The following is a 13,165-nucleotide window of genomic DNA, read 5'->3' on the forward strand; positions in this document are numbered from 1 at the left end:
ATGAGGCTGGGGTCGTGGTTGGGACTGCTCCCTTCTGAGGGCAGATGCTAGCCGCTAAAGGATCTTCAACTGGGGAGTGATTTGGTCACATCTAAAAAGCTCCCTTTGGCCACTCTTGGGAGAAAAGACTAGAGTGGGACAAGACAGGAGGCAGGGAGCCCAGCTGGGAAGTGACCCCAGAGATAATGGTGGCCTGTACTGAGGCAGCGGCAGAGTAGATGAGAAGTGGGCGGACTGGAGGGATAAAAAGGGTTAAATCAATTAAATATGAGAGTCAAGGATGCCACTTGGTTTCCAGCCTGGACACCTGAGTGATTATGAGGAGTAGGTTGGGCACGGAGGTGACGGGCGGGGGGTGATGAGATCATCCTTTTCTTCTGATTCTGTGGGATTTTGGTAATTCTTCTCATCTGGATTAAGTGATCATCATGACTTTTAAAGGATAGCATCATCTCATCTTTTTTCAGTGGGAAGAGGGCTGTGAGTTCCAATTCACTAAATGGTGAGCCCTCACAGATTAACTATACTTCAGGGATGAAATCAGAAGCCAGTATCGCTTATGAGGCAAACCAAGGCTACTGAGGCTGAGAAAGGGTTAAGTGTGGCGTCAACATAGGACTAAGTTCCAGGGGGGACAGCCCTGGTTCCATTTTCATCAGCAACTATTAATAATTAATAATAGTTGCTAATAGTTCATCCTCACACCAGCCTAACCATCTAGAAGATTCTCTGACATTGGAAACTGTATTGATTTTTACTATTTTCTATGTGTCAAAAGCATACCCAGGGATTTAACCCAGCAGGTTACCAGGAGAGTGGCAAAGGCAGTCATGGCACCTCTCCCTCCTGCTTTCCATGTAGAATGAAGCAGGGAGCGAGGCTGGCTGCTATTTTTCACCCTATCTCTTCTACTACTCCAAGCAGAAGATTTAGGAGGCCTTCCTCCATAGGAGAGAGCCCGTGGGGTCAAAGCCTTGGCCCTTCTCCAGAGCACATTCAGCAACATCATACTTGGGTTGTTCATTCTTTTTTTTTTTTTTTTTTTTGAGTTGGAGTCTTATTATGTTGCCCAGGTTGGAGTGCAGTGGCACACTCACAGCCACCCCAGCATTGACCTGCTGGCCTCAGGCAATCCTTCTACCTCAGCCTTCCAAGTAGCTGGAACTACAGGTACGAGCTACCACACCTGGCTAATTTTTTATTTATTGTAAAGATGAAGTCTCGCCAAGTTGCCTGGGTTGTCCTGAACCCATGGGTTCAGGCAATCCATTCGCCTCAGCCTCCCAAAATGCTGGGATTACAGGTTGAGCCACCGAGCCTATCCTCAGAATTCTTAAAAAGCACTTGGCCACAGATGTGAGGGTTTCTTGGGTCATAAGCCTCTTGCTGGAGATCAGGATGGGTATGAAGAGCCTGGCTGGGTGCTGTGGAAGCACTAAGCCACATGGAGATAGCAGCCCCTCCTCCTAGAGCCTCCTGAACAGCTTGTTCTACCTAAGCTCTTTCCCACTGGGGCCCTTCTTGGCTGACTCACAGCACACACTGTGTTCCTTCTCATCCTTACTTCTTCACAACCCAGAGGGAAAGCTTGCTCCACTTTGGTTTTCCTGGTGCCCTCGGGTAAGCAAGAAGTAAACTGGATCCTTTGAGGCTGGTCTTCCAGATCTCCCACTGGCAGGGGGAAAACTGTGTGGACATACCTTGTTCCAAACCAGTAGATAAACGTTTGCTCAGAGACTAGGGTGCTTCTTATGAGAGCCAGAGGACTTCTATGTCCATGAGAATGGCCAGTTGGGTCTGAATCCTTCCCTGTGAAACCTAAAGCTTACAGTCTGACCTTCTCGTTGTTCTGGGACAAAGGTCTCTGGAGAGACAGTAGAGGACCTGGAGCTGAGATGAGGCCTGGCTCTGGAAGAGACTTGCCTGGGGCTCCCTTTAGACTCCACGCTGTCTTCTCTCTGAATCCGGGTTGGTTCCTCACCCTTACCTTTCGCCCTTGTCTTTCTTGGACAGTGAGCCAGACAGACTGCTTTGTGAGCCTCTGGCTACCCACTGCTTCTCAGAAGAAGCTGAGGACTAGGACCATCTCCAACTGCCCAAACCCAGAGTGGAATGAAAGCTTCAACTTCCAGATCCAGAGCCAAGTGAAGGTGAGACATGAAGGACTGCACCTGTTGGCACTCACTGCATTTCTCTTCCCCTCTTGCCTACTTGTTCTTTTATTGTTTATGTGTTTTCATTCCTATTTATTTATTTTTTCTACCTACGTCTTGTCCTACCTACCTGTCTTCCCACTCATACACTACTTCCTTCTGCCCGTCTCATGTTTGTTTCTGAATCTATTTATGTAACTATCTTCTTTGTGGTCTCTCTTGTCCTCCTATCTAATTGTTACTGGAACTGGGTGTCTCTCACCCCAAAACAGACTATTTCCAGTACCTTTCAGAGCATGCTCCAAACAGAGAGCCATTCTACTCACTAGGTCCAAGGCCAGTCTAATTCTAACCAGAGGGTCTTCTCTCTTTTAAATCCTTTTCATGTTTCTTTGTTATTTCTATTTTCTTGTTCTTTCATTTTTTTTTTTTTTATGGTTTGTCTTCTTCAGTTACATGGTGACTCTAAGTTGAGTTCACATTTTGTGGGAGAATTATCACAACTTGTGTGAGAATTCTCCCTTGAGCATGCTGACTCGTGACAACCTCAACAGAGAACCCTTCAGACAAATTTGGCCTCATCATAGAAGCATCAACCCATCTTGAGGCACTTGAGACTTGACAGCTCCAACTTGCTGCTTTCATATCTTAGGGATGCCTCTCCATGTTTGCTTCATGACGAGACCTTTTTTAAAAAAAAAGTGGCGAGGGGGCTTTATACTTATTATTTTTAAAATACCTTTTCTATCATATGCATGAGTTTGGTAAAAGAGGAGGATTTTAGCCATCTTGAAATCAGAATTTGGGCTTCCTTTGGGTTGTGGGGTTGCTGGATTGGTTCTGGGACATATTGTTTCTAGTAATTACAGTGTCAATAGATTCCATCCAGTTGGTAAGCCCCAGAACCACCTTGTGTCCACTAAATAGGGAAGCAAGAGGCAAACCCTTGGAAAAAGGCACATCAGAGACTAGTTCAAGTCACCTGAGACCACTGACCTCAGAATTCAGCCAGATGATAGGATTGCTGCGTTACTCTTGACATGCTGCTTTGGGACCATCCATGAGTCCTCATTAGGGGCTAATGAGTCAAAGGATGAGTTCACACACTTCACCACAATCCCACTGATTATGAGAACCCCTACAATCTTTGCCACATCACTCCCCTGGAGTGTTAAAATATTAGCTTCCTGGAGCTGGATTTTCTGGCATCTAGGATCTGTCTCCAGCTCCCAGAGGCCCAATGCTGGACATATTCTGTATCTTAGCAGGAGTCTTGCTTGCTCTGCCCCTTCCATCCTTCCCTCCAGGTGAAATGAAATCCTTCTACACGTCATAGGCTTCAGGCAAGCTTGTAAAAGGGTAAAATTCTCCAGCAGGAGAGTGAAAGCAGAGGGGCAGCAAGGGTTCAGAGAGTTGGAAAGGAGAGAATAGACTCTTTCCTTAATTCTTTTCTCTACAAATGTCTCTCACTCCTGAGCAGGGATCTCTGTGCTGTCTCTCATTTCTCAGACTTACCTCCTTGCTAGGTCTGAGGTCAGGTCCCTCTTCCTGGGAGTGGGTCAGTACAGCCATAGTAACCAGATTTGCACCCTTCCTTCTCCTCTAGAATGTGCTAGAGCTGAGTGTCTGTGATGAAGACACATTGACACCAGATGACCATCTCTTAACAGTTCTCTACGACCTCACCAAGCTCTGCTTCCGAAAGAAAACCCATGTGAAGTTTCCACTCAACCCAGAGGTGGGTACAGGGGCCCAGGCCCTCGGCCTCTTGCCCCATGAGGAGCTGCTGGTTATTCCCATGATGCCATTCCACAGATTCCTCTTTCTGTACACAGCCAAGTTGAGAAAAATTGATGCCGCTGGTTCAAATCCCAGCACTAGCACTTATTGTGTGACTCCATGAAAATTACTCAGCTGATCCGAGTTTCTATTTTCTCACTTATACAATGGCATAATAATACCTACCACACAGGGTTGTTGTGAGGCTGAAATGAGGAAACATAATTAAGGCACCTAGCAGTGTTTGTGGTACAAAATGGTGATGTAGTGAGTATTGGTTCCCTCCTGGCCTTTTCTTTCCTCAAAGTTCTCTTTGTAGGATGAGGGTAAAGGTGGGCAAAGCTGCAAATCAGAGAAAATCAGAGCTGGAGAGGACCAAGATGCTATAGATTCGATCATGCAACAGATACTCGAATAGCTGTGAGATGCCAGGCACTGTTCTAGGCCCTGGGTTGCCTCAGGAACTAGCATCCCTGTCCTCACCTAGCTTACACTCCAGTGGGGAAACTGAGGTTCAGTGAGGTCCTGGCTTGCCTCAGGTTACGAAGGTGCAAAGGAAGAGGTGAGGGAAGGGGTCCCAACCTGCTTCTCTCACCACTCATGGGTGAGTTTTCTGGAGACAATATCTCAGTCTCCCTTGCCACAGGCACTGAACCCCTTGAGAAGGCAGGAGAGCAATGGGTAGCTGGTAGCTGGGGGTAGTAACAAAAAGGAAATGCTCTGGGCAGAGGAATTCAAGTGCTGGGGCCAGAGGTCAACTCCACATCCTGATTTCCCCTGGGTATTCAGTGATATTCCTAATGTCAGAGACTTGACAGAGAAAGGCAAAGGGGAACACAAGAGCACTCCATGACTGCAGGGAAGCCGTAGGGGCAGGTTCATGGGAAACCCTGGGGGCAGCAGAGAGTTCTGGTCAGCAGAGACATGCAGACATGGCTCACAGCTGCCTTCCCTTCCTTCCCCCGCCAGGGCATGGAAGAACTGGAGGTGGAGTTCCTGCTGGAGGAGAGGTAAGTAGGTGCCCGGTGCCCAGGTCCACCAAGGTCCTGACCAGCAAGTGGCTTCTGGGCATGAGCATTTCAGAGTCCGATCAGCCTTTTTGCCATCTTCCCCTCTTCCAGCCCTACTCCTGGCGCCAACCCTGGACTCACACTGCATCAGAATCATGGGAGCTTCTAAATAGTGCAGGTGCCTGGGCTCCACCCCTACTCGTCCAGTTCTACTGACGTCAGCACTGCTGTAAAGATCTAGTACTCTGCCTCAGTCCTTCTGCATTCTTGAGGGTGGCCTCTAGGCGGAATTCCTCTAGGCAGAATTCCTGCCACTGTAGTAATGGGGACCTTGTTGAGGCCCAGATAAGAAAGAGGTCAGGACCAAGAGTTCTCCTCCTTGACTAGAGCTGTTAGAACAAGCACCCTCAAACCTTGGTCTAAAGCAGAGCGCATTAGAGCTCTGCAGCCAAATCTGGAAACAAGTAGGCTCAGGCCTAACCTGTAGAGTTGTTTCCAATCATTTTCAATTGGGAAAATGACCCAGAGTCCTGGAGGTACGACTATGCTGGGAACTCACTGAGCTGGAGGACTGGAAGAAGAGGACAAAGAGAGAAGGAAGAAAGAAGGAAAGAGGCAGTGAGGGAGGGCATAAGCCCCGCCCCAGGATGGGCAGAGCGCCCTGTGCTTGGGCAGGCTGCTTCTCGCTCCTCCCTCTTCTTCACCTGCCAGGGCTGAGCCCCCCCCCAGTACTTATATGAGCCTGGGAGGATGAGAAGTCTGAAATAAGACAAGAGGGCTTGTCACCCACCACTCAGAGAATCCTCTGCCTATGGGAGCTTGGAACTATTTGAGGGAACTTATTTCCCATCAACAACTGATTGGCAAATTAAAATCAACTTTTACGCGTATTGAAGAAAATTGAAGCTCTTCCCTCCAGTTCTTGGTTTGACAGGACTTTCAGAGGAAGGAAAAACTTACTGGCTGAGTTAGAAAGTGGCTTACAAAATGAACTCTGTCAAGCATGGTAATGAAAGTTGATCTGAAGACACAGTCATCTGGGGCTTAATTTTGACGAGGCAGGCTCTGGACTCTCCTAGGCTCATTGTAAACTTGGAGGCTTATACTTTTTATTTTACGGCACAAGGACATCTGACATTCACCAGGAACCTTTCTGGTACAAATTAATTAAAGCACAGAGCTGGGTGCAGAGACTCATGCTTGAAATCCTAGCAATTTGGGAGGCTGTGGCCAGGAGTTCAAGTTCATCCTGGGCAGCATAGCAAGATCCATCCATCCATACACAAAACAAACAAATAAATGAATAAGGCACAGAATAGGTTATTTTCACAGCCAGAACTGTTTATGTGTGCTTAGGCTGGTAGGTGGCAGCAATCTCTTTCAACCTGTTCATCCTTCTAACTCCATGCAATTGCATCTGGTTGCACATAAAGAACAATTATCCTTTTTTTTATTATTATTATAAAGATGTGGGGTACAACTCAGGGTTAGGCATACAAACATTGATTATGTAGCTACTCTTGTTGGTGAGGTATGCCCCTCCCTCCCCTAGCAGTTTCCCTCAACTGCCAATCCCTTTCTTATAATATTATAATAATTGTTCGAGGTCCACTTATGAGTGAAAACGTGGTACTTTGTTCTTGGTTTCTGTAATAAATCACTGAGTATGATCAACTCTAAATCCATCCAAGTTGCTGCAAAGTCCATATGTTTGTCCTTCTTTATGGCTGAATAATATTTCATTGTGTATATGTACCACATTTTTTTTTTTTATCCAGTCCAGCTTCGATGGGCAACATGGTTGGTTCCATGTTTTTGCTATTGTGAATAGAACTGCAACAAACATACCTATGCAGGTATCTTTTTTGCAGAATGATTTTATTTCCTCCAGATATACTCCCAATAGGGGAATTACTGGGTCATATGGAAAGTCAATTTCTAGTTCTTTCAGAAATCGCCACACTGTCTTCCAAAGAGGTTGCACTAATTTGCATTCCCATGAACAATGTAGAAGCATTCCTTTTTCTCCACATCCTCGCCAGCATCTGTTGTTGTTGTTTGATTAATGATGGCCATTCTTACTAGGGTTAGGTGGTATTTCAATATGGTTTTGCATTTCTCTGATGATGAGTGAGGTTGAGCACTTTTTCTTTTTTCTTATTTTTGAGTTGGAGTCTCACTCTGCTGCCCAGACTGGAGTGCAGTGGCCACTCCCGGCCACCGCAGTCTCGACCTGCTGGGCTCCGGCGATCCTTCTGCCTCAGCTTTCCAAGTAGCCGGAATTACAGGCATGCGCTACCATGCCCGGCTGATTTTTTTATTTATTGTAGAGATGAGGTCTTGCTGCCCAGGCGGGTCTCGAACCCGCGGGCTCAGGCAATCACTCACCTTAGCCTCCCAAAGGCGCGGGATTACAGGCTGAGCCACCGAGCCTAGCTGAGCACTTTTTCATGTGTCTGTTGGCTGCCTGTATATCTTCTTTTGAAAAGTGTCTATTCATGTCTTTTGTCCACTTTCAAATGGGGCTGTTTGTTTTTTTCCTTTCTGCACATTTGAGTTCCTTGTAGATCCTAGATGTTAGGCCTTTGTCAGATATACAGTTGGCAAGTATTTTTTCCCATTCTGTGGGCTGTCTCCCTGCTCTTTTGACAGTTTCTTTTGCTTTGCAAAAACTGGTCAGTTGGATGAGATTCCACTTGTCTATCTTATTTCTTTTTTTTTTTTTTTTTTTTGAGTTGAAGTCTCACTCTGTCGCCCAGACTGGAGTGCAGTGGCCGCTCCCGGTCACCGCAGCCTCGACCTGCTGGGCTCCGGCAATCCTTCCACCTCAGCCTTCCAAGTAGCTGGAATTACAGGCGCGTGCTACCACGCCTGGCTAGTTTTTTTGATTTATTGTAGAGATGAGGTCTCGCCAAGTTGTCCAGGCGGGTCGCGAACCCACAGGCTCAGGTAATCCACTCACCTCAGCTGCCCAAAGCGCGGGATTACAGGCTGAGCCAATGAGCCCAGCTGTCTGTCTTATTTCTTAAGGTATGGCATTTAAGAATCTAAATAGGAATTGGTTGCCAGTTCCAATTTCCATAAGGGTGTCTCCTGCATTTTCTAAGATTTTTTATTTATTTATTTATTTTGAGTTGGAGTCTCACTCTGTCACCCAGACTGGAGTGCAGTGGCCGCTCCTGGCCACCGCAGCCTCACCTGCTGGGCTCCAGTGATCCTTCAGCCTCAGCCTTCCGAGTAGCCGGAATTACAGGCATGTGTTACCATTCCCAGCTGATTTTTTTATTTATTGTAGAGATGAGGTCTCGCTGCCCAGGCGGGTCTCAAACCCGCGGGTTCAGTCAATTCACTCACCTCAGCCTCCCAAAGGCGCGGGATTACAGGCTGAGCCACCGAGCCCGGCTAGATTTTTTTTTAAATGAAACTCTTCTATTTCCTCTAACCTATAATTTTTTTCCCCTAGACATTCTCTTTCAGTATCTCAGTTTCCCCCTTGACAACCTACAAATTAAGGTTACTTAAGCCAATATTTTTCATGAGAACCAAGAAGCCGCTACTATTTTGTCACTGACCCTATTTAAACCCTTTGTTACCTTTATGATAAATCAGTCAAGAATGATAGAACTGACCGGGAGTTCTCACTTTGTTTTTCAGCCCTTCTCCACCTGAGACCCTCATCACCAATGGCGTGCTGGTGGTAATTGTCCTTCTGGGATCCCATAGCTCCAGAGGCCACATCTGCCTGCTGCTCTCAGGGGAACAGAACCAAGGGAGAAAACTCTAGGCCCAGCTTGGTTCCTTGTCCTGTCCTGAGTCCGGTGGGAGTCAGCCTAAATGAGGCCAGCCAAATGGGGTGCAGACAGGAGATAGCTGGGACATTACCTGGTCCAGCACACCATATCCCACAGAGATAACCCCTCCTTTTGAGAACCTCCTCAATAAAAGGACCCATTAAAGGGCAACCTCCTCCCAGACTCAGTCCTGGCCCTGGCCCTCACTACCCCAATACCTCTGCAAGCACTATTTCAGTATTAAATTTTTTTCATAAGTCAGCTGATATTTCAGCATAATTCAGTTGGTACAACTATTTTAATTAAATGCATCCAGTTCCCCAGAGTTCAAGTATACCTCTCCCTCAACAAGAAGAGTCTTTGGGAATCTGTAGCAGAGGAATGTGAACTGCCTCTGCTCCTTAACAAGCCTGTTTTATTGGAAGCTCTCACATTCAAAGCCCAGAGCTGAACGTTCCCTCAGGTCAGATCCCTGACCTGCAACTGAGAACGTGACCCCTCGTAAACTGTGATCGTGCATCCAGACATCCGAGGACAGTCTTATTTTCAAATACCCTATCTCTGAGTGAGATGACAGACCTTGACTGGGTTCAAAAGATGTAGTCAACACAACCCTGGTTCCCTGGTGTCAGCCCAAAGTCAGACCAATGCTGAATTTATCCTTATATCCTTCATCTTCTCTCTTCAGCTTGGAAGAGCTGGGAGGTGGCCGGTGTTCAGACTCTCAGTGACTCTCCCTTGCTTTTTACAGTCTCGACAAGCCTCCTGCCTCGAGGTTCATGCAAGATCCAGGAGGCAGAGGAAGAGTGAGAAAAGTGAGCTGGTTTACCTCTTCTGCTTTCTGGGATGGGGAGGTGGAGTGCTGCTTCCAAACCCTGTTGACATCAGATTCAGCCTGATCCTGGGCTTCCCTGGGCTCAGGGGTCCAAAAGCTTGGCCGAAATACCTCAGGATCATCTCAAACTCAGGGGTCATGATTCCTGGCCTCCCCAGCATACTCTGTAAAGGATATGTTCTCTCTCCTAGGCCCCCATGTAGCTCTTGGAGTTCCCAGACTTGATAAGTGTCCTGGGCCTGAGGTCCCAGTGCTATCCCTTCTGTACACACCCATCTGTGTGCCATGTCCTGCCAGGACCTCAGGTTGCCTGGGTCAGTGAGGTGGTCAGCACCGGGTGTGGGTGGGCACTGACAAGACTCAGGACCCTTCTAGCTTTGCCCTTCCTCTAGCCAGATCATAATTCAGAGAGAGTCCTAGTACTTTGTAGCTAGCAGAGGTCTAGACCTCCTTCTCCCTACTCTATCCCATTGTATCCATACAATGGATACAACATGCAATATGTCTCCTACAACAAGGAAGAGGGAGGTGTGGTAAGGCATGTGGGCTCAGGCATGCCTCAAGACCTCCAGCCTTGTCCAAGAGGAGAGAGCAGTGTGGCCCCGTAGACACTGGAGGAGGCAGAGAAAGAGAAAGAAGCTTCTACCCCACCAACTGCCAGTATGCTGAGGGCCTACTTTCTCTTCAGTGGGCAGATGATTTGGGGGGATCTTCTGGCAAAGCAGAACCAAAGAGGACTAGTCTTGAGGACTCTGTCAGCATCTCAAAGGATTTTCTGGGGACCACATTTGTCAGCATCACTCACAAGCCTTGTTGAAATGTAGATTGCTAGGCCCTGCCCTGCCCTACAGAATGAGAATCTCTGGGACATCTGAAATAGCACCCCATATGATCCTAGACTTCTCCCAGGCACCTCCAGATAGGGTTTTGTTGGGTCAAAGGGGGGATGGGCAGCAAGAGGCTTCCCAGGGTCTCATCCTCTTGTCCTCTCTCTCAGCGAAGGATCTCCTGGTGACAGTGAGCGAGTCCTTTGAGCATACCCAGCGCATCTGGCCCTGCCAGGGGCACTGCTGCCCAAACCCTGCCTGCTTCCACTACCCCAAGTACTTTCAGTCCCAGCTGCACGTGGAGGTGCCCAAGAGTCACTGGAGCTGCAGGGTACAAAATGGCTGTCACGAGGGTGGGCATTGGAACTGGGGCAGGTGGGGGCTGCCAGAAGACTCCCTCTCATGGAACCCACTCATCCCCCCAGCTTTGCTGCTGTGGCACTCACCAGAACGGCCCCATCTGCCAACCCCTCGATGGCCTTTCTGATGATGAGGCGGTGACCCTGCCTGTGGTGAGGACCTAGGTCTGGGAAGGGACCCCTGAGTGACTTAACCTGGAGCTCTTATGGTGGGGGGGGGATCCTGGGGCGGGGGGGCATAAGAGGGAAGGTGGCTCATGGGGGTCTCTCTCAGGCAGGATAGAGGAGTCTTATGAGGCAGGAGACTGATGAGCTACAGTGTGGCCCAAAGAAAGTGTGAGGTGAAGATGGTGGGGACAAGTGGGGAGAGGGCATGCGTGTGTGTGCATGCATGTGTGGGCATATATGTGTGCTGAGTCAACTTTGGAAGGACAGTCTGGAGAGCTTCTGCCTCTTTGGTTGGGATCTGAATTGTCATCTCTGACAAGTTTTTCATCTTTCTGTCCTCAGGGCGAGAGTTATGAATTACACTTGAAGTCTACACCCTGGTAAAGTACCCTCTTTCTGTCTGTCCTTTTAGCGTGTTCATTCCAGTGAGTGGGAAGTGATATCTCACTGTGGTTTTGATTTTCATTTCCCTGATAACAAATGATGTTAAGTGACTTTTCGCTGGCCTATTGGCATTTGTAGATCTTCTTCGAAGACATTTCTATTCAGATCCTTTGCTCACTTTTTAAGTGGGTTATTTGTGTTTTTTACTGTTAAGTTGTGAGAGTTTTTGTATTCTGGACACAAATCCCCTGTCAGACATGATTTGTAAATGTTTTCTCATATGCTATGACTTATATTTTCATATTCCTGATGATTTTTTTTGAAGCGCAGAGGGCTTTCGTTTTGATGAATGTATTTATTTTTTCTTTTGTCACTTATGCTTTTGATGTCATATCGAAGAAATCAGAACCCATTGCCTAATCCAAGGTCATGAAGATTTATTCCCATGTTTTCTTTTGAGACTTGTATAGTTTTAGCTCTCACATTTAGGTCTATGGTGGATTTTTAGTTGATTTTTGTGTATGGTGTGAAATAGGATTCAACTTTTATTCTTTTGCATGTGAGTATCTAATTTCCCCAGCACCATTTGTTGAAAAGCACCACTGAATTGTCTTGGCACCATTGAATTGTCTGGGCACCCTTGTTGGAAATCAAGTGACTGTCATTTCTATTTATTATTTATTTATTTTGCCCTTGGGCACATTTTTTTTAACCTCACTAAATCTCAGTTTTCCTCATCTGTAAATTGGGAGAATAACAAGAATGCCATACGTCACTGGGTTGATTGAGGATCCAGTGAGACAGCACATGGGAAGCACTCAGTCACCCATCTGGCAAGTGGGATGCTCAGCACATATCAACTAATATTATTGTTGCTATATAATTATTGTATTATTATTTATTTCTTGCTGAAGCCAAGGAAAGGGTTATATCCTCACAGCTGTGTCTGCAGTCCTTTGCTAGACGTGGAGGAGATGTGATGGGAGAGTTCCCAGGCCCTGCCTTTAAGGCCATGTGACTTTTTCAGTGAGCCAAAGGTTCATGGCGGAAATAGTCAGGGTCCATTCACCGGGAGGTCCTGGGGAGCTGGACCTCGGAGGACGCAGTGGTGTTGGTGGGCAGTGGGAGGATATGTTAGATGAGGGCCAGGGTCTGCACAAAGGCTCAGAAACCAGAATGCTCCTGGGGGCTCTGAGAACCTGAGAGCCCCCTTCCAGGAAGTAGCATGAGGTGAGCCTGCCCAGGCAGGGTCTTAGGTGCCAAGCCAGGACCCTAGGTTTGTTCAGGGCAGGGTTGTTGATAAAAAGAAGGAGAGCACTGGGTGTGTCATGGCTGCTGCCGTCCCACCTGCCTTGCAGACCTGTGGGGATGGCACGGTGAGATCAGGGATGGGAAGGCTATTGCCAGTTGCACAACCCAGGAGGATTATTATTCTGGGAACAGTAGGCACTCGATGAACAATGTGAGCTCCCTAGGAATAGGGAATTTGTTTCTCTAGCTCAGAGGAGTCTATACTATAGGGCTTTGCCCAGAGGGATTTGCCAGCAGGATCTCAGGGCCCCTTATCACCCATGTCTGGCCTCGGGCTATAGAAGGTACCTGGGAAAAGGCTTCCTGGACTTTCCAGATCTTGCTGAGAAGGCAGAGGGCTCAGAGAGTCCCTAATGCAAGTAGAGGCTATCATCCTTTGTTGGTCACCATCGTCCAGTGTGCCACCTAGTCCTTTGGAGACTTTATAGTTACCTCACTAAGTGTTGAAGGCAGTGCTTGAGTGTTAAGCCCGATTTGCCCCATGTTACAGGTGAGAAAATGGAGGCCCAAGATGATAGAGGAGGTACATGGCAGAGCTAGGCTTCAAG

At 47.5% G+C, this 13,165-nt stretch overlaps 1 protein-coding gene across 1 annotated transcript in view; it reads left to right on the plus strand.

Annotated features, from left to right (window-relative positions):
• The window catches only part of PLA2G4E (phospholipase A2 group IVE), a 55,902-nt gene that overhangs the window by 41,066 nt on the left and 1,671 nt on the right, over positions 1-13,165 (plus strand). Inside the window, exons 3-10 of the mRNA XM_008059468.2 lie at positions 2,014-2,150; positions 3,760-3,891; positions 4,902-4,942; positions 8,597-8,639; positions 9,485-9,548; positions 10,566-10,726; positions 10,821-10,907; positions 11,265-11,302. Coding sequence (XP_008057659.1) covers positions 2,014-2,150; positions 3,760-3,891; positions 4,902-4,942; positions 8,597-8,639; positions 9,485-9,548; positions 10,566-10,726; positions 10,821-10,907; positions 11,265-11,302 — 703 coding nt within the window. The remainder of the gene's footprint in view (positions 1-2,013; positions 2,151-3,759; positions 3,892-4,901; positions 4,943-8,596; positions 8,640-9,484; positions 9,549-10,565; positions 10,727-10,820; positions 10,908-11,264; positions 11,303-13,165) is intronic.

Source organism: Carlito syrichta, unplaced genomic scaffold, assembly GCF_000164805.1.
Source record: "Carlito syrichta isolate Samal-C Ts95f unplaced genomic scaffold, Tarsius_syrichta-2.0.1 Scaffold91562, whole genome shotgun sequence".
Classification (NCBI taxonomy): Eukaryota; Metazoa; Chordata; class Mammalia; order Primates; family Tarsiidae; genus Carlito; species Carlito syrichta.